At 34.6% G+C, this 21,245-nt stretch overlaps 1 protein-coding gene across 4 annotated transcripts in view; it reads right to left on the bottom strand.

Annotated features, from left to right (window-relative positions):
* RALGAPA1 (Ral GTPase activating protein catalytic subunit alpha 1) overlaps window positions 1–21,245 on the bottom strand; it is a 222,410-nt gene that overhangs the window by 151,416 nt on the left and 49,749 nt on the right. For all 4 annotated transcript variants that reach the window (XM_068546053.1, XM_068546079.1, XM_068546070.1 and 1 more), the window contains exons 3-10: window positions 20,831–20,880; window positions 16,883–16,940; window positions 10,793–10,836; window positions 9,194–9,371; window positions 6,816–6,931; window positions 4,179–4,317; window positions 2,950–3,158; window positions 256–495 (exon numbers count right to left, since the gene is read on the bottom strand). In XM_068546053.1, the coding sequence (XP_068402154.1) occupies window positions 256–495; window positions 2,950–3,158; window positions 4,179–4,317; window positions 6,816–6,931; window positions 9,194–9,371; window positions 10,793–10,836; window positions 16,883–16,940; window positions 20,831–20,880 (1,034 nt within the window). The remainder of the gene's footprint in view (window positions 1–255; window positions 496–2,949; window positions 3,159–4,178; window positions 4,318–6,815; window positions 6,932–9,193; window positions 9,372–10,792; window positions 10,837–16,882; window positions 16,941–20,830; window positions 20,881–21,245) is intronic.

Raw genomic sequence — 21,245 nt, 5'->3', positions numbered from 1 at the left:
TCACTAAGAAAATTATTCTGATAACAGAAGGAATATTGGAGGGGAGGGGATAATTATTAAACTAAAGTTACCATAAACTAAAAATATAAATAATTGAAAATATTAAAGAATTAGATGTAATAAACCAAAAAACTAAATATGAACTTTAAAAGACATTTCCATGAAGAATAAATTTTAAATAGCTTAAAGTCAGTATATTCAATATTAAAAGCAAAAGTCTATATTACAAATTAAAAATACTGAGAGGTATTTTACCTGACGAAATATCTCTGTGACAAAGTTTACATTACTTCTTTTAGAAGAAAAAACTCTGCGAACTATTTCAATGTCTGTGAGATGTTCTTCATCAATACTACAGAGACTAGAAGAGCTAGGTTCTCGCTCCGTGAGAGTGCTTGTGTTGGAATGAGACTGCTCGGGTTCTGTAGTTCTATCTGTTTTATCGGCATTATCATTTTTGTTTTCTTCTCTGGATACCAAACTAGCAGCTGCTCTCTAAAATAAAAACAAAAAGGGGAGAATATCATAACCATTTAAATCAATATTTTGTCTTCAAATAGCAAATACTGACAAAATCCAAAGCATTCCATAAGTAACTTACAGCATTGTTTAAATTCTATGCACAGAGTTTCATTTAGAATCTGTTCTAAATAGTTAAATGGCAATGAAATAACTTAATATCTAAGTGATATAGTGATACTCACTAATCATCTATTCAATTAAGTTTATTTTTCAGTATGTTTGCAGAACAAACAAGTTACTAATTAAACTGGGTAAAAGAATAATGCCAAATGGAGTCAGCTCAGCACATCAATAATAAATAAATACCTTAATTCTGGAATATTTATTCAGTAAGTTTTAATGTGTAAATTCATCTCTATTTTACCTTAGACAAAAATTATACAAAGGAGGACTTCCCTGGTGGGAAAAAACTTAAAAAAACAAAGGAGGACTTCCCTGGTGGCGCAGTGGTTAAGAATCTGCCCTGCCAATGCAGGGGACACGGGTTTGATCCCTGGTCCAGGAAGATCCCACATGCCACAGAGCAACTAAGCCCATGTGCCACAACCACTGACCCTGCGCCCTAGAGCCCACGCACCACAACTACTGAGCCTGCATGCCACAACTACTGAAGCCTGCATGCCTAGAGCCCGTGCTCCACAACAAGAGAAGCCACTGCAATAAGAAGCCCACGTACTGCAATAAAGAGTAGCCCCCGCTCTCTGCAACTACAGAAAGCCTGTGAGCAGCAATGAAGACCCAACATAGCCATAAATAAATAAATAAATAAATAAATAAATAAATAAATAAATTTATTTATTTTAAAAAAATAGAAAAATTATGACAGAAAAAGTAGAAATGAAGCTAAAATAAAATACATATTAGAAAACTCTACATTCTAATAACAACAATTTTCACCATGACTGAAGATGATGGCTAAGCCTAGAGAAAAAGTTAAAGGCTTAAGGCAGTAACAAAGAAATTACTACCATGATATGATAGGAGTAGCACTATTCTGTGGTATGATAAATTACTTTCTGGTACATAATTCAATATTTGGTCTCAATTTTGTCACCTATAAAATAAAAGAGTTTAAGTAAGTATGCAGATGATCTCAAATATGCTTCCCAATTTAAAAAAATCTCTAATTTTTAGTTTACTGAGCCCTGGCATCAGATAAAATAGTTCTGCTTGAGAGTTTCTACACTTAAAAATTCTTTGTAGAGAACCTAGAACAACATTTTGAGGAAAACACATCACATAATCTGCTACAGATAAATAAAAGGCCAGGGGGAATATAAGTCAAATTTTCTGAACACTAATGAACACACTTTATACCTCCACTTAATTTTTAAAGGATTTAAGAAGTTGTATAAAAAGCACACACATATATTTTTAAAACTAAATGAGGAGATCCGAGAAAAGGAAAACAAAAATAGTTTAAAAAACTGCAAAAAAACAAAAAACAAAAAAACACTGCAATATAGACAATTTAGGAAAAAACACACATTGAGAGAGGAGAGGAAAGTGAAAAAGAAGTGTGAAAAAGAGGGAAATGGTTTAACTAAAAATAACAGAATTTTAAATATTAGTCCGTCCATAATACAGCTGTGTAACTTTACATTGCATTTCTAGAGTCAGTGTTCTTCATGAAAAGAGGTGACATGAGATGGAGACAGGACTTTAAAACAGCACTCTGCGAATACCTAGAAATCTAAAATGAACTATGAAGGTCATCTGATTGCAAATTGTTTCCAACTGCAAGAATTTGCACAATTCAGAATATTTTTATTTGTACAATTCAGGATGTTTTTAGTACTGTACAATTAACATAAAATATAGAAATAAGCTGAGACTTGTATGTGACTGAAATTATCTTCTATACCTTACAGGTTTTATTTTTTTATTAAGAAAACTATTGGTTCTATAATAATTGTTAAAATTCGGATTTATAAAATACATTTATACAAAGAAAATATCATTGTTATTTGTTTTAAATGTGTTCTACAACTAAGGCAACTGAAATCAGTGGACAAATCCCTAAAGCCATGTCTAACTTTAAGAAGCTTACTCTAGGGCTTCCCTGGTGGCGCAGTGGTTGAGAATCCGCCTGCCAGTGCAGGGGACACGGGTTCAATCCCTGGTCCAGGAAGATCCCACAAGCTGCGGAGCAACTAAGCCCATGCGCCACAACTACTGAGCCTGTTCTCTAGAGCCCGTAAGCCACAACTACTGAGCCTGCGTGCTGCAACTACTGAAGTCCTCGCGCCTGGAGCCCGTGCTCCGCAACAAGAGAAGCCACCGCAATGAGAAGCCTGCGCACCGCAACAAAGAGTAGGCCCCCGCTCGCCGCAACTACAGAAAGCCCATGCACAGCAGTGAAGACCCAACACAGACAAAAATAAATAAATTTATTTTAAAAAAAAGCTTACTCTATGTGTGTATTACCTGAATATTCTTTGGCAAGACTTCACCTTCCATCCCAGGAATATGAGGTCCTGTATGTGGCTTTGGCTCCAGCCAGAATGAAACCAGCCAACGAATGACAATAACACGAGCCTTAATGAAAGGCTCCTTTGTACAATAGATTGCTTCATTGGTTTCAGCATCCTTCTTTATCATGACATAATGTGGCTTTGGTCTCATCTGTGGGATATCTATGCAAAATAAAATGAAAACCAAAATAAGAAAGAAATTATGCTTAGATAAATCTATTTTTTAAATATTTGAGAAAACACTGTGATAATGTTCTGGTTTAAGAAACAGAATTAGCACATTTTAAAATAATTTGCTAGATATTAGCATGGGATCTAGAAGACTGAACCATATACAGATGATATATGGAAACATGTCTTTTTGCAAAATATCACTAAAAAATCATTAAAAGTACAAAGAAACTTCCAGAGCCATTTAAAATTAATGAGACCTTAGTTCAATTAACCTAAGTCTGAAACACATATTTTGACATCATACAAAGTATGAGAATTTTTACAGCAAAATTATTTTTAAAGCAAATATTGTTCCCAATGGTAAAGGTTTGCTACTCTAATTTAAATCATTTCTACTAGCCCTAATGGCTTTGCCTAAGCTTGTTAGCTGCCTAATCTTGGTGGAGCTTAAAACAGAAACATCTTTGTGCAAAAAGGACACTTCCACATACAGGCTGTCAATGCCTTCTATACATGGCAGAGGTCTACTTCTAACCCAGGGCTGTCCTTGAGGCTATAGCTTCAAGATTCCAACAGACACTTTGGCACAGTCACTAAATACTGGACAAGATATGATCAGAATATACAACAATGTAATTATTCATATAGAAGTTGCAAAAGACATAGAAATTGAACCCAGAGGGACCTTTGAAAATATTTATAACATGGTTAAAAGATCATACCAAACATTAGAATTAAGTTTAATTTATAATCATAAATATTTCTGGTAGGCTAACTTCTCCAGTAGGTGATAACCAGAGAATAAGTTTTTTAAAAATCTCTTCACTCTCAATGAAAACTTTCTACTAATAAAACTGCACTTTCAGTATGAATCACAGTATAATATCTCCAATTAATCAATATAAATTAAATGTTACCAGTTTTCTGCAGGTAACAAATGCTAACCTTACACTGAGGAATGTTTTATTCTTATGTGTAATATTTTAGAAAATTCCAAAGAATACCTACCAAGTACAGGATGATATAAACTATTCTCCTTACAGATGTTTGGAAAAATATAAGGCAAGTAATATTTCTTAAAATGTGAAAACAAAAATGAAAATCCTCTTTCTTGGTTTTCTTTGTTCTTCCATTCTAAACTTTTTACCTAAAATTAAACAAACAATTAGAATCATTCCAAGAGAAAGAAATTATTAGCTGTTATAAACAAGCTTGTAAAAGGTTACTTAAGCAATAAATTAAACTGTTACACTGCAAAGATATATAGCTAAATATATATGTGTATGTACATATATATATGCACATATAAAAATTGGTCTAGTGCCATGCAAATGCATTATACAGTTGACCCTTGAATAACTCAGGGGTTGGGGTGCTGACCCTGTGTGTGCACTTGAAAATCCATGTGTAACTTTACAGTCGGCCCTCCATATCTGCAGATTCAACCAACAGTGGATCGTGTAGTACCGTAGATCATATTTACTGAAAAAAATCTGTGTATAAGTGGACCTATATTGTTCAAAGGTCAAGGATACATGTTATCTTTCAAAAATCTTGTAAGTTAAAATGTGCTCTGGAAAACTGTCAAAGTTGACTTAAAACTCGGCTCTACTACTGACAAAGCTGCTAATGTTCTTTCCTCTTTCCCACTTCCTGAATAATTCAGCCTAAAAGTCCTACAAAATAGGCATATGTGAGAGGAAGGAAGAGAAGGCATGAAATAGTGGCAGTCAAGTGCAGGTGATCAGAGCCTGACCACAGGAGGCATTCATGAATGGGGTATAACAGAGGCAGTAGCCCAATGGGGACCCAGAGCCTGAGAGGGGTGAGGACAGTATCCATAAGTGTAGAGGGGAGTAAACAAGAGGGGGCAGAGTTGTAAAATACAGGGTGTGAAAATTCCAGTAGGGTGAGGAAGATATGTAAGTATGGGGATAGTAAAGGCCCAGAGTGTACCACAGTGAGCTACTACTACACACTAACTTTAGAATGGCTAAAATTACAGACTGACCATACCAACTGTTGGTGAGGATATGAAGCAACTTTAAGTCTCATACATTGCTGCTGGAATACAAAAAGCTACAACTATTTGGAAAAATATTTGGCAGTGTCTTAAAAAGTCAAAATATGCCTACCATACAACCCAGCCATTCCACTACTAGGTATTTACCCAAGGGAAAAGAAAGTTTATATTCACACAAAGACTTGTTTACCAATATTCATACCAGTTTTATTTGTAATAGCCAAAAACTGGAAACAACTCACATTACCATCAACAGGTAACTGGATAACAAATCATAGTACATCCACACAATGAAAAGCTACTCAGCAATAAAAGGGACCAAACTATTGATACATACAATAATATGATTTTTAAAATAATTATGCTGAAAAATAGAGAAGCCAAACCAAAAAAAAAAAAAGGAGGTACCATACTATTCCATTTATCAGAAAATGCAAACGATAGTGAAAGCAATCAGATTAAAGTTGCCTGGGGATGGGATGATGGGGGGTGGGGCAGGTAGAGAAGGGTGGATTACAAAGGGATCTGAGAACATTTAGGGGTGATAGATATGTTCATTATCTTGACTGTAGTGATGGTTTCATGGTTGTATACATGTAATAAGATTTATCAAATTGTACTTTTCAAACATTACAGTTTACTGTATGTCAAATATATCTCAATAAACCAGTAAAACAAGTTTAAAAATCCACATGAAGTACAAAAGTTTTTTTTTTTAAAGAAAAACTGGTAATAATCACAGTAACAATAACTACCCACCACTGAATACTTACTATATGTCATGCACTTGTTTATTCTAAGTACTGTGCACTAATTACTTAAGCCCCAAACACCAAAATGGGATAGGTATTATTTTTTATCTCTACTTTAAGCACAGAGAGGTTAAGTAATTTGCCAAAAGTCACACTATCAGTAAGATGTAGAGTCAGTATTCAAACCCTGGCAATCTCGTTCAGGATCCAAATTGACTTCATAATGTTTGTTTCTGAGGCACAAGGAACTTTTGTGTTTGGAACAGTTACAAGAAATGTGTATATGCTAAAAGTGTTTTCATCAATAAGGATATTCACATTTCATATATAGAGATGAATAGGTTACCTTACGAAATACATGCACCTAAGGACTTCCCTGGTGGTCCAGTGGTAAAGAATCTGCCTTACAGTGCAGGGGACGTGGGTTCGAAACCTGGTCAGGGAACTAAGATCCCACATGCTGCAGGGCAACTAAGCCTGCCTGCCACAACTACTGACTTGCACGCCTCAACTAGAGAGCCCACGAGCTGCAAACTACAGAGCCCACACACCCTGGAGCCTGTGCACCACAACTAGGGAGAGAAAAAAAAACCCTCACGCCGCAACTAGAGAGAAGCCCGTGCACCGCAACGAAACATCCCGCACGCCTCAACGAAGATCCCTTGTGCCACAACTAAGACCTAATGCAGCCAATAAATAAATAAATAAATAAATAAATTTATTTACTTAAAAAAAAAAAAAGTAAAAATTTGTTACTTCTCCTTCAGTAAAATAAGCAAATATCTACTGTGACAGAATAATGGTAAGGGGGGAAAAATGAATTACCCACAGGATAGTAAGGAGGGTGATATAAAAGAAGATGACACATACCTGAATTACTATATATTTTAAAAGTGCTTCAAGAAAATAGCTTGTTAGATCTTCTTGTCCTTTATCTCCTGATTGTGGGGGGACAAGCGGAGTGATTTCTTCTATAGTGACTTGAGCTATCCAAAGACAAAAGAAAAGTTTAGTATAATTACAAAACAAATTTAACAATATGATAATATGGCCCAAATAAAACTTAACTACAAAACAGAAAAGCAAAGAATACTGCTTGAAAACATTCTGATGATTGAAATTTGAAATAAATCTGAGGTCATCCTGATAGCCCATCACAAAAACCATAAACTTTAATAATCAACTGTTTCATGAACCCTTGATCGAGGAAATGTGACACAGGGATGGACAGATATTGAGGGATTAAGAGTGAATAATGTCTCACCTGAAAAAGACCTGCTCATGATATTTTAAAATTCAGATTGAGTGTCCACTACAAAATTCCATAAATATGATGAGAAACATTAATAATAATGTGCTTATTCATCAATTAAAGAACAATCTGATTACTCTAGGTAATGACCATGCTTACTCTTTAAGGTAGCCCCTTTATTCAAAGGATGAAACACTATTTCCCTCTCAAAAAGAAAGAGAAGTTAGCATCTTAGTTTCTTGACTATGAAAGTCCACTTGTAAAATAAGAAACTTTCACATTTTTCAACTTTTCACATATTCAAAAACACTGATTACAACAAAAGCAAATTCAAGAAAATCAACCCACAACTAGCTACATTTTCTTAAATACTTCCCAGGCAACACAATCAGTACCTGGTTTAGCCCAGGCAGGTCCCTAAACCTACTTCTCAGTAAATAGCAGCCAAGTAATTAAGCCCAAAGAGATGGATTTTTTTTAGTCCTCTTTGCACAAAGTAAAACATACTTGTACTTCAATGTACATCCAAATTAACTCAAGGATACAAGCTGATACATGAAAATTCAAAATTAAAGATAAATATAAATGTAAAATGGCCTGTATTAAACATGTTTCTAATACTTTGATATCTGGGGTCTTGCAGGCCCTAGTGAGAAAGCCCCTCCCAGAGCTAGCTAATTCCTAGAGAAAACTATGGGCCAGAGAGTTTGCCTTTCATATGCAAACCAAACAACCTGGAGCCCATATCTCTACCACTTCCTCTGCTGGGCTCTCACACTCAGGGTTACTTACCAGTTCCCTAACCTAATGACCCCCAGGGCTAAGTACCAGACAACCAGAGACAACCCCTATGCCCCAGAGCCTGCTAAAATTATCCAAACTAGCCAGTCTTCAACTTGCTCACCCTGCTTCACACATTCCCGCCTGCAGAAACCACAAAAGGGCTCTTGCCCATGATACCCACCCCTACCCTCAAGCCCCCGCCACGCCCGACTAACCCTGGTGCTTCCCTGTGTGGTCACCCTCCCAGGTGTGGCACACCCCCTCCTCCTGGGAACATGAGTAACAAACTATCTTTTTAATGGCAATCATCTCCTGATCTGTTGGTCTCATTATACCTGGATGATAAAACCTACATGTTATTTTTTTAATTTTTATTTATTTACTTTTTTACTGAAGTATAACTGACATACAACATTATACAAGTTTCAGGCATATGACATAATGACTCAACATTTGTATGCACTGCAAAATGATCACCCCAATCTGTGACCATACAAAATTACAAAAATAATTGTTTCTTGTGATAAGAACTTCTAATATTTATTTTCTTAGCAACTTTCAAAGTTGCAAAATATTATCGACTACAGTCCCCATGCTGTACATTACATCCCTATGACTTATTTATGACTAGAAGTTTGTATCTCTTGATCCCCTTCACCCATTTTGCCCAACCTCAACCCCTATGCCCCACCCCTCTGGCAACCACCAATCCCTTCTCTGTATCTGTGAGTTTGGTTTTATAAAACCTACATTTAAAAACATGGCCTCGGATCATCCAGTTAAAAATGTACAGGGACTTCCCTGGTGGCACAGTGGTTAAGAATTCACCTGCCAATGCAGGGGACATGGGTTTGAGCCCTGGTCCGGGAAGATCCAACATGCCATGGAGCAACTAAGCCCATGTGCCACAACTACTGAGCCTGTGCTCTAGAGCCCGCGAGCCACAAATACTGAGTCTGTGTGCCACAACTACTGAAGCCTGTGTGCCTAGAGCCCGTGCTCCCCAAAAAGAGAAGCCACCGCACTGCAATGAAGAGTAGCCCCCGCTCGACACAACTAGAGAAAGCCCACGCGCAGCAACAAAGACCCAATGCAGCCAAAAATAAATAAATTAATAATTTTTTAAAAAAAGGTACGGACATTTAAAAATATCTATTAACAAACTACACAGAAATTTTTAAATTAATGATGGAAAAGATCGTATGAATCTTACTTTCTTGAAGGTTGAGTGGAGGATTAATGAGATTATCTAAAGTTCGAGGTCCATATTCAGATTGTGGTGCTGAAAATCCAGGGATTAAGCATGAAAACATCCAAAGCTGTTCTTTGCTACAGTTATTCTGAAGAGCTTGCAACCATAATAAGAAAAGACGAACACCTTCCCGCCTAATCTAAAATGAAAAAAATGGAAAACAGTATTTTTATTTAAAATGGAAATACTTTCCTCCTTTCAGGCCAGGATTCTCTAGAAGATGATTACCGAATGATACTCTGCAAAGGAGAGGAAGAAAAGGAAGTAAGGAGGGAGATGGAGAGAGAATTATAACCATGACAATTTACTGAACCCTCATTATTTATAAATCTAAATTTACAGATTTTGAACAAAATAACTTGGTCTCTAACTATTTAAAGCCATCAGGTAATCTATTTATGCTATAATTTCCATTTGTAAAAAGTCAAAATCATTTCCTTATTTACTTCCCTCCTTCCCATAATCACCACTCTAATCCAAGAAGCAAGGACAGAGGGCAATGACTATTCCTTACTATAATGAGTTTGGTAAAAGGAGGAATGGTCATTGGGATCCTGATACACTGCTAACTCAATGCTCTTGACCTTAAAAAGATTATCAGTCTGAAATTATCTCATTTACTTAATTTGCTTCCAAAGGGCAAAGCAGGAATTCTGGCCTATTACTGTATTTTTAAGCAACTAGAACAATGCCCCATACACAGAAAATACGTATTTAAATCAAGGGCATGCTCTTCCAGGAAGAGAAGAGGAGAAAATAGAGGAAACTTCAAATCTCCCAGTAAAACACAAAGTTCTTCAGTAACCTAACCTCACTGGTAGCTTTGCAAACAGCCACTGCCAAAGCTATTCAACTGCTGCCACCCTCACAGTTTAGTTAGAAACAGGACAAAGATGTAGGAAAGCTTATCCCTTTGTACCGCTATACCCAAGCCTTGACACCAAAAGTACCTACTATATGAGACTTTTATCCAACCTATACCAAGATGCTTTTGGACTGGGTAGCTTTTCTTACCACAGCACAATGAGATAATGAAAAGGGAAAAAAAAAGAGAAACAAAACAATTTTTTAATAGATGCCCTACTTCCCTCTACATCTAACAATACCTATGATAAAATGAAGAATAATTTGTTGAATGGCTAAATAGTTTTTGTCTTCTGGGGACCACAAAGCAAAGTACAGTCGTCCCTCGGTATCTAGGGAGGGTATGGCTTCCAGGACCTCCCCCACCATGGATACCAAAATCAGCAGACCCTCAAGTCCCTTACATGGAACTGGCATGGATGGCATGGATGTGGAACCCATGGATATGGAGAGGTGACTGTATTTCTGCTGAATGAGTCCATGCAGTGGTAAAACTACAAAAGTTTTTCAATAGCCTGGTCAGCCTGATGCATACTGAGCATGTTGCTGTTTTTTAAGTGAATTCACTTCAATTAAGGGAACTGAAGATTATTCAAAATTATTTAGGAAAAAGTTGATGTAGGCAGTATAGCAATTGACTGAATGCTTTACTCAGTTTTTAAAAAGCCATAGAAAAGAAATATAATTACATTATACCTTCAAGGAGTTTCCTGTGTGTAGTAGTTTCTTTAAAATCAATCCTGAAAAGAAAACATGATTTTAAACATTCATATCTTATTTGTTTCTAAATGTCAGAGTTCTCGGTCAGACTTGAAAACACTTTAAAAACAAGTCCTTGGCAACCTCCAAATTATTCTTGGTGACCTTAACATCCCTCTGGCCATAATCTTGGGACAGAAGGGCATATAAAAAGTCACCTTTTTTAACACATGGTTTATTTCAATTAAACATTATTTATCCTATCAAAACAAACCCTAAACACAAAATTGCATGTAATACAACAATCTACATGTATCTTTTACTTAGACTAAGAATATAATTAAATACTTTCACCATCACTAATACAAATAAAAACCACTGTAGAAAATTTCCATTTAGTTAACCACATGAACATCTATAACTCTAGTTATTTCTTAGCAAATATTTCCATTGTACTAATTTTCCTTTTCAAAATACTCAAAACGATCTTTAATAGTCCTTTTTCTTTTGAATTACACAATATTTCAAATCTACAATAAAATAATGAAATAACATTCACAGACATCCAGATGTCCACCATTTGGTCTGAACAAATCTAAACACAGTCCCATGTTTCCTATAATTTCAAAATTTCACTTATTTACATTATCTATAATGTTTCATGTAACAGTACAAGTATCATTGAAGCCACCTGTGAACCCATCCTGAGTCATTTTCCTCCTTCCTTCCCCAGAGGAAACCATTATCCAGATTTTGGTATTAATTATTTCCAAAAATATTTTATGTTATTACTACTTATTTATAAATCCATAAAATATTTGGAATTAGTTTCTATGTTTAAAACTTACACCAGTAACAAAATTTCCTCCATAGCTATTTGTTCTAATCTTGCATTTTTATTCTTTCTAGTAACATCAGGATTATATATATAACATATATTTATATGTATGAAATACATACATAATATATATATTTACATATATAGAAGCATATGAGATTGTGATAACACATTGCTGGCAACACAAAACACTGGTAGATGCTCTAATATTTGCCAGCCTGAGTGTTACATATCTCAGTAATGTCATTTGATGTTTCCTAATGACACTGAACATTTTTTCATTTGGCTGTTCAAGTTTCTGCAAATTGCCTGTCATATCCTTTGTATATTTTTAAACTGGGTTATTTTGTTTTGTTTTGTTTAATATAAGAGTTCCTTACACATATTGGCTACTAATTCTATGTCAGGTCTATGAATTGGAAATGTATTCTTGACTGGGATGGTAGTATCGTCTGATGTACAAAATTTTAAAATTTCAATATAGTCAATTCACGAATGTTTTTCTTTATGTGTACTTACTGTGTCTAAAGAAATACTTCCCTACCTTAAAGTTATGAAGATAAACCAAAGAGTCTCATCAAAAAGTTTTAAAGTGTTGTTTTTCACATTTAAGTCCTGAAATCCATCAGAAATTTATTTCTGTGTGTGGCAATAACAGAATTTCCCCTCCCCAAATAGGTAACCAATTGTAGTACCTTTTCAGATTTTATAATGAAATGAAATGCTGTCTCAATCATATTTCAAGTTTCCATATATCAGCCTAGGTCTTTGGCTGGCCTTAATGTCCTTTTCCATTAGTCTACTTGTCCATCTCTGTCATACCAATGATACTGTCTTAATTATTAATATTATAACTTTATAATACATCTTGTTATTGGTTATAGTAATATTCAACAACACCATCTTCTCTCTCCCATTTGTTATATTTCCAAGTTGCTTTGGCTTTGATTTTCCATATAAATTTTAGGATAAACTTGTTGGACTGCATTAAAAAGTCACTACAGGAATTCTGGATGAGAACTGTTATCTTTATACCATCAAGCCTATCATCCATGAATAATGTACAAGATTCCATTTTTTCGAGTTCTTTCTTGTTCTTCAATAATCACTTCATTGTCATAAATTAATCTAATATTTAAAATGACTATGGAATACACATTCTCAAGCATATTGGAACATTCTCTAGGAGAGACTATATTCTGGGCCATGAAATGTCTCAACATTTTTTTAAAGATTATGATCATATAAAGCGTATTTTCTGGCCACAAAGGAATAAAGTTAGAAATCACAACAGAAAGAAATCTGTGATACCATCAAATATTTGAAAATTTAAAAAACAAAAACACTCTTAAATAAGTTATGGATCAAAGAGATCAAAAGGGAGATCAAAAAAATATTTTCAACTGAATAAAAATGAAAACACAACATACTAAAACTTATGGGATAAGCTAAAAGCAAAGCTTACAGGGAAGTCTGCTGCCTTGGATGCCTATATCAGAAAAGAAGAAAGGTATTAAATTAATATTCTAGACTTCCACCTTAAGAAAATACATATAGACAAGCAAATTAAACCCAAAGCAAGCAAGATTTTTAAAAATATAAAAGATTAGAATGGAAATCAATTAAATAGGAAGCAGAAAAAGACTAGAGAAAATCAACAATACCAAAGTTAGTTCTTTGAAATGACCAACATTAATGACAAATGCTGAGCTAGACAAGTCAATAAAATAAAAGAGACACAAATTACAAAATTCAGAAATGAAAGAGGGGACATCACTACTGACCCTATAGGAATGAAAAGGGTTATTATAAAAGAGTAACTTGAACAACTTTACACCAACAAATTAGTCAGCGTTAATGAAACAGACAAATTCCTAGAAAGATACAAATTATCCAAACGGACTCAAAAAGGAATATAGGGCTTCCCTGGTGGCGCAGTGGTTGAGAGTCCGCCTGCCAATGCAGGGGACACGGGTTTGAGCCCTGGTCTGGGAAGATCCCACATGCCGCGGAGCAACTAGGCCCGTGAGCCACAACTACTGAGCCTGCGCTCTAGAGCCCGCGAGCCGCGGCTGCTGAGCCCACGTGCCACAACTACTGAAGCCCACGCACCTAGAGCCCATGCTCCACAACGGGGGAGGCCGCCACAGTGAGAAGCCCACGCACCGCAAAGAAGAGTGGCCCCCGCTCGCCGCAACTGGAGAAAGCCCGCGCACAGCAGCGAGGACCCAACGCAGCCAAAAATAAATAAATAAATAGATAAATAAATAAAATTAAAAAAACAAAAAAAGGAATATAAAGTAACAATTACAAATCTCCTCACAAAGAAAAGCCCAACTCTAAATGGCTTTACTTGTGAATTCGACCAAATATTTTAAAAGGATGTAGTATCAATTGTTCACAAACTCAGAAAATAAACGAGGGAACACTTCCCAATCTATGTACATGGCTATTATTATCTTAATAAAGTCAGACAAAGACCTCACAAAAGAACACTACAGTGTTAAATATCCCTCATAAACATAGAGGCAAAAACCTTTAATAAATTATTAGCAAACTAAAATTAGCAATATAATAAAAAGACTATATAGAAATGGTAACCAATTGGGATTTATCTCAGGGATGCAAAGTTGGTTTAACATATGAAAAGCAATTTGTGAAATACACAATATTAATAGAATAAATGACAAAACCACTAATAATGCTGCCTATGATCATGTCAATAGAAGAAAAAGCATCTGACAAAATACAATGCCCATGCATGATTAAAAACTCTCATCAAAACAGGATAGAAGAGAACTTCAACTTGATAAACAGTATCTATAAAAATAGCTAACATCGCCAGGGAAGAATGATCTTCAGGAAGCACTGAAGAAGAAGACAAAGGGTTTGAGAATTACACAGGATGAAACTTAAATACTTATTTATATGTGAAATAGGATTCTGCCTTGAATCTAGATTCTGCCAGGACATAGGTGTGATCCTGAGGAATCACTTAACTTCCCTGAGCCTCAGTTTCCTCAAATATAGAGTAAGTGAAAATAAAATTAAAAAAAAAAAATAGCTAACATCATACATAATGGTGAAAGACTGAATGCTTTCTCCTTTACATCAGGAATAATATAAGGATGTCTAGTTTTACCACTTTTATTCACTAGTGTACTAGAGGAACAATAAACAAAAAAGAAATAAGAAATTAAAGGTACCAGATTAAGAATTTAAAAGTAAAACTATATTTGCAGTTGACATGATCCTATACGTAGAAAATCAAAAGGAATCTACAATAAAACAAATAAAATAAAAAAGTTATAATAAACTAGAAACAATACAAATGTCCATTAATTGCTGAGTAAATAAACAAAATATGGTATAGCCATACAACAGAATAGTATACGATAAAAAGGAATGCTTATATATGCTATAATATGGAAAAAAAATATATGTTAAGTGAAGGAGGCCAGATGTAAACTATTACAAATTGTATGATTTCATTTACATGAAATGTCCAAAAAAGACAAATTTATTGAAGACAGAAAGCAGATTGGTGGTGGCAAAGGCAACTGACTGTAAATGGGCTCAAAGAACTATTTTAGGGTAATGGCAATGTTCTAAAACAAGACTGTGGTGACTCTAAATATTTACTAAAAATTAATAAATTATTTATTTAAATGAGTGATTTTTATCTAAGTAAATTATACCTCAAAAAAGCTACTTTTAAAAAATCAACTAGAGTCACTGATTTATTTTTCTATATATACAAGACAAAAAAGAAAGGAAACAGAGTTTTAGGATTCTCTGGGTGACAAAGAAAAGTGACCAATTATGTATTGTCTCAAGTTGGACATTTACTAGAATATTATTAATCATGACAACCAGATAGCCCAAAGGTTGTTTAGAAATCGAAGACTACATTCCTCAGGAAATAGAATAAACTTTAGAAGTTCAGCTGTCTCAAAAAAGTTTCTTCCCAGATAACCTTCAAGGACATTTTAGTGATTATGAAATAAAAAATAGGATTTCACTATTCTATTGAGCACCTTATCATGTGATTATTAGCAATTCACATATCTTCTTTGGTGTGATAACTATGCAAATATTTTCCCTATTTAAAAAATTGACTTGTCTTATTTCTGAGTTGCCAGAGTTCTTTATATATTAAGGGTACATCATTTTTAGTCTTGAGCTTTATCTAAAAAGTTTATTCTAAAAGGCTTTATTATTTAGCATTCTGTGGTTTTTTAGCCCTTGCATCAATATCCATCCTATATGTCCAGAGTTCCTTCTGTTTCCAGAACTGCTAATTGGGATGACTTACAGTTTCAAAGCCTCAGAAATTTCATTTGCTATGACTAACAACTGTAGGTTCTAAATAAATATATGACTCTTTTTTAAGAGAAAAAAATACAATTTTTACAAATGAATACAAGGCCTATAACATTCTAACTTCAACAATGTAGATGTGGTGGCCATCTGTATATTCACCACAAGAGAAGGGTCATGAGAATCACTAGCAATCAGCCCTGTCATCATTAAGACACTGAACCAAAGCCAGAAATTGCCTATCTACAGATTCCTTTTTCAACCAAGGGGGGAAAAAATGTCTTATAATGAGAGCTCAAGAGTCCTGTGGTGATGCTATGATTGTTAAAGAAACAGACTCCAAGCCAGCAAGCACCTTGGCTTAGCTCCTGGTAAGAGAAAGTCTATGACCTCCTGCCTACTTGGTCTTTCACAATAATCCACAGCAGGGTTGCTTATTTTTTCTTTCCCCGTTTTCTTTTCAGCTTCATTTCATGATCTGGGAAGCTCTACTTCGTCTCTTCAAGCAGTAAGCTTAACTCCAGTTCCCTCCTTTTTTATTAATACACTGCTTGCTTTCAAACCTGGAACCCATGGCTTTCGCTCTACGTGGCACTTTGTTACCTTCTCTTCCATTTTTGATTACAGAATGTTTATTCTGATGCTGAGTCTGCTTTTATTTTTTTGGCTTTATAGTTTCATCATCATTGCTAACATATTCAGAGTAAATGAACAGGTGGATCAAAGAAATTTAATATGCCACTTTTATTGGAAATCCTTCATGTATGTTTTTATCTTATATTCCCAGTAAGCCTAGTTCTGTATTCTTTATTTTGTTTTTACTAAAGCATAAACTATGAACTCATTTCAAATAATGACCAACCCATTAAAGAGTATTTTCATATATTATCATTTATTTCAAGTATGAAATACATATTTAAATTACTTACCAATACTATGAAACTGCCATCGCTGATGAATTCTTTCTGGAAGAAGTTGTAAAATTTTCTAAAAATCAATATGAATAAAACAAAGAAAAGTATGAAAAGCAAGTAACACGTCCTCATCTTGAGCAATGTGAAAAATTAAACAAAGAGCTTACACAAAGCCTTTAAGAGTTTCTTATATAAAAGACAGCATTACAAATACAAAATAGTCTTTGAGCTAATCTGATGGTACTGGCACTACTTCAGCGCTGGCATACTGATTAGTGTTTGAAAACTCCAGAAAACAACAAGCTATATTAACAAAGACTTGGAACAGGAAATTAATGAAATTTATCTTTTACTATGATGTGAAAAGTAAGTATACTTCTCTTTAGTGAATAAATACTAACTCTAATATATATATATTTTTTTAACATCTTTATTAGAGTATAATTGCTTTACAATGGTGTGTTAGTTTCTGCTTTATAACAAAGTGAATCAGCTATATATATACATATATCCCCATATCGCCTCCCTCTTGCATCTCCCTCCCACCCTCCCTATCCCACCCATCTAGGTGGTCACAAAGCACCGAGCTGATCTCCCTGTGCTATGTGGCTGCTTCCCACTAGCTATCTATTTTACAGTTGGTAGTATATTTTTAAATGCTCATTTACTATTCTTAGAATTTCTGCATTGTGGATAGTACTGATATGTTTTAAATTCTTTTAGATATTAATATTAGTGACGTTTTCTCTCCAAGCAGTTCTTTTTTTTTTTTTAAATAAATTTATTTATTTATTTTTGACTGCATTGGGTCTTCGTTGCTGCACGCAGGCTTTCTCTAGTTGTGGCGAGTGGGGTCTACTCTTTGTTGCGGTGCGCGGGCTTCTCATTGTGGTGGCTTCTCTTGTTGCAGAGCACAGGCTCTAGGTGCACAGGCTTCAGTAGTTGTGGCACACGGGCTCAGTAGTTGTGGCTCGCAGGCTCTAGAGCACAGGCTCAGAAGTTGTGGCACACGGGCTTAGTTGCTCTGCGGCATGTGGGATCTTCCCAGACCAGGGCTTGAACCCGTGTCCCCCGCATTGGCAGGCGGATTCTTAACCACTGCACCACCAGGGAAGCCCGGTCTCCAAGCAGTTCTTTCTCTTACTTTGATAAATCTTACAGGGAAAATATTTTGCTTCCACAAAAATCCTATCAAATACTTGTACTAAATTAATTCATGTGAACCCAAAGATACTTATATGTTATGATGGCTACGGGTATGAGAACAAAATTTTAAGATTCAGGAGCCCTATAGTTAAGCTAACATATATAGACTTCCACAAGTTGGGAATAAACACTTTTTACATATAATACTTTCAAAATTTTGTCTATATTTTCCTTTATATATTGCACCTGTGTGGATTATTCTAGTTCAACAGCTGCCTTATTATGCTGCTGAACTACGTTCTCAACACTCATCTGCTTGCTGAATGACATTTGTGTGCGTTTGTTATCATTGCTGCTCTATTATAATTATTTAGAATCACCATTAATTGAATGTTCATAAGGACCAAACACTAGACACTTTATGTAATGATATCTCATTAATCCTCACAACCATCCTAAAAGGAGTGTTCATTGATCTCATTTGACAAATAAAGAAATGGGTTAAGTAATGTGCTTAGGTTAGAAAAGGAAAAACGGAGATTCCAACTTCCATATGCCTATTTCCAAAACTTGTGCTTTTATACTATTCTGTTCAAAGAACAATATGCATGTTTTTATACTTCTCTATCTTCCTTTTGATGTAATCTTCTTTAGTCCCTCTCATATAAGAGGATGATGAAGAAATTATAAAGTTCTTCACAGATAGATGCTATTCCCACATGAGATACATAAACTTCTTCACCTCTGCCCTCCTATTTCTCTCATACTTAGCCAACAGCTGTATAATTATATTTATGGTGGTGTGGAAAGAGATAAAATTATAGAAAATTAAAAAGACAAGTTGGGCTTCCCTGGTGGCGCAGTGGTTGAGAATCTGCCTGCCAATGCAGGGGACACGGGTTCGAGCCCTGGTCTGGGAAGATCCCACATGCCACGGAGCAGCTGGGCCCATGAGCCACAATTACTGAGCCTGCGCGTCTGGAGCCTGTGCTCTGCAACAAGAGAGGCCGCGATGGTGGGAGGCCCGCGCACCGCGATGAAGAGTGGTCCCCACTTGCCGCAACTAGAGAAAGCCCTCGCACGGAAACGAAGACTCAACACAGTCATAAATAAATAAATAAATAAATAAAAGAACATGAATTTCTTAAAAAAAAAAAAAAAAGACAAGTTTGTGAACTACTCGAAAGTACTCCTAAATTATCACTATTAAATTATAGTTTAGATTTAATCCCATATAAAATGTAAATTTAAATATATTCATCTTTTTTATTCAGTCATATAAAGATGAAAGAAATCATGTATACTCTTAACTACACAGAAGAAAGCAGAATATAAATCCTATGTCATACTGACATTACATAATGATGCTTTTTATTCCAGAAAAAGGAAATCATTTTATTTATAATTTTTTTTTTAAATCATCATTAGTCTCTAAAGGTGGAGGTCAGATATTATTGTCCCCATTATAAGTAGAAAAACATCAGCACACAGGTTAAATATTTTTTCCAAAAGATGAAAACCCTGTATCTAACATCTCTTTTCCTAATGAAATTCAGTGACTGATTACAAACATTTCTGTTCAAAGAGTAACAAATGACCAGTATATATTACATACAGGAAAATAAGTATTATTTTTTAACAGAAGGAATATTCTGAAAGAGCTTCTATTAACTAGTCAAACATCTCAGTTCCCTGAATATAGGGCAAGCATGAATGTCCGAAGGAACACTTTCCAGGAATTATCATCTTGCTTTCTCTGTACATACTTTTACTCTTTCTCAAAATATTCATGTTTTAATATTTCCCTTGTAAACAGTTCATGCAAACACTTGGGGAGGTTAAATATAAGCAAATTCCTCAGGGTTAATGACTAATGAAAATTAACTGCAGAACAGGTACCAACACCGGTTACTTCTGTCTGGAACTCTTTAAAAAAAAAAAAACTTTCTTTTTTTCAGCTGTGACTAACTCAGCAACTAAGAGAGGGATCAAATTCTTCAATTCTTCTAAACCATACTAAAATAGTCAACATACAAAATAGTGAATTATCTTTAATTAGCAGTAGATAGAATAGTTCAATCTTTAGAAACTGATTTCTAAATTCTTTACTATGCTTTTCAAGATACAAGGTCTAATCCTGACTTTCTCCAGTTCTCTAAAATTCTCAATAAAGATCAGAATACTCCTATCACTATTTGATTTGAAAGACAGAATGAAGAGCATGGGGTTATTTGAAAAGCATGTGTGTCCCTCATTTTTATCATTGTACCAAAAATGAAACAAATTTTAGCAGAGTATCAAATGTTGTTGTTTCCTTCTGTTTATTTAGCAATAAAAATTTGTCCCACCCCAATCCAAAGTAAATGTAGTAGAACAACAATTTATAAAATATTTAAAACTATTTTATACAAGTTTTCAACGAAAAGCAGTTAAAGCAGAAACTATAAACTCCTTAGGTATGTAACAGTTCCATGAATTTACCCTCTCAAGTAAGAATGTTTTGGTTTTTTTGTTTTTTTTAAATTCTCCATTTGTGTAAATCTCCCACAAATTAAAATTTTCTTGTTTGCAGACACAGTGAATATTGTACCAACTGTGGTATCAAATGCATAAAAACATAATTTTATCTGTACCTAAAAATAATATGTGTACCTCAGAAAATAATTAAGAATTAAGTCAGGTATATTTTTAGGTTAAAAAGTGCAACTCAGTTTTTGAAAAGCATGGTAGAGTTACAGTGTTTTTTAATATTCAATATATTCCTTGTACGTTCCAAAAATTAATTTTGGAAAAAAAGTTACATTGGCAGGTACTTACCTCAAAAATAAAAAGTATAGCATCCAATTCCTCCCTTTGAGACTTGTGACCTAAAACATTTTTATAAAAAAATATTTTAAACATTACCATTTTGTCCCCAATGTCAACAACCACTTAAAAAGCTTAAAATATTTCAAGCACTGAAGTTTTTTTTCTCAGTGATTCTTTAATAAAATGTTTAAAGTGTATTCTGTTCAATGTATAGACAATATCATAGCATCTCTCTCTACTCTTTTTAGACTGTTAAATTCAGATTCTACATATTTATGTCTAAAAACAAATCATAATATATTGTGGAGAACTCTAAATGAACTCTAAAAATGAATTTATGAAAATGACTGCTCAAACCTGACATATGCCCCTAGGGAAGAGCAAAGGTGAGAAAACAAGTAAACCTGACCAGAGAAAAAGGAAA

The sequence above is a fragment of the Eschrichtius robustus genome, chromosome 1 (assembly GCF_028021215.1).
Source record: "Eschrichtius robustus isolate mEscRob2 chromosome 1, mEscRob2.pri, whole genome shotgun sequence".
NCBI lineage: Eukaryota > Metazoa > Chordata > Mammalia > Artiodactyla > Eschrichtiidae > Eschrichtius > Eschrichtius robustus.
Note: the sequence above shows the minus strand (reverse complement) of the source record. Positions and strands in the feature narration are given on the sequence as shown.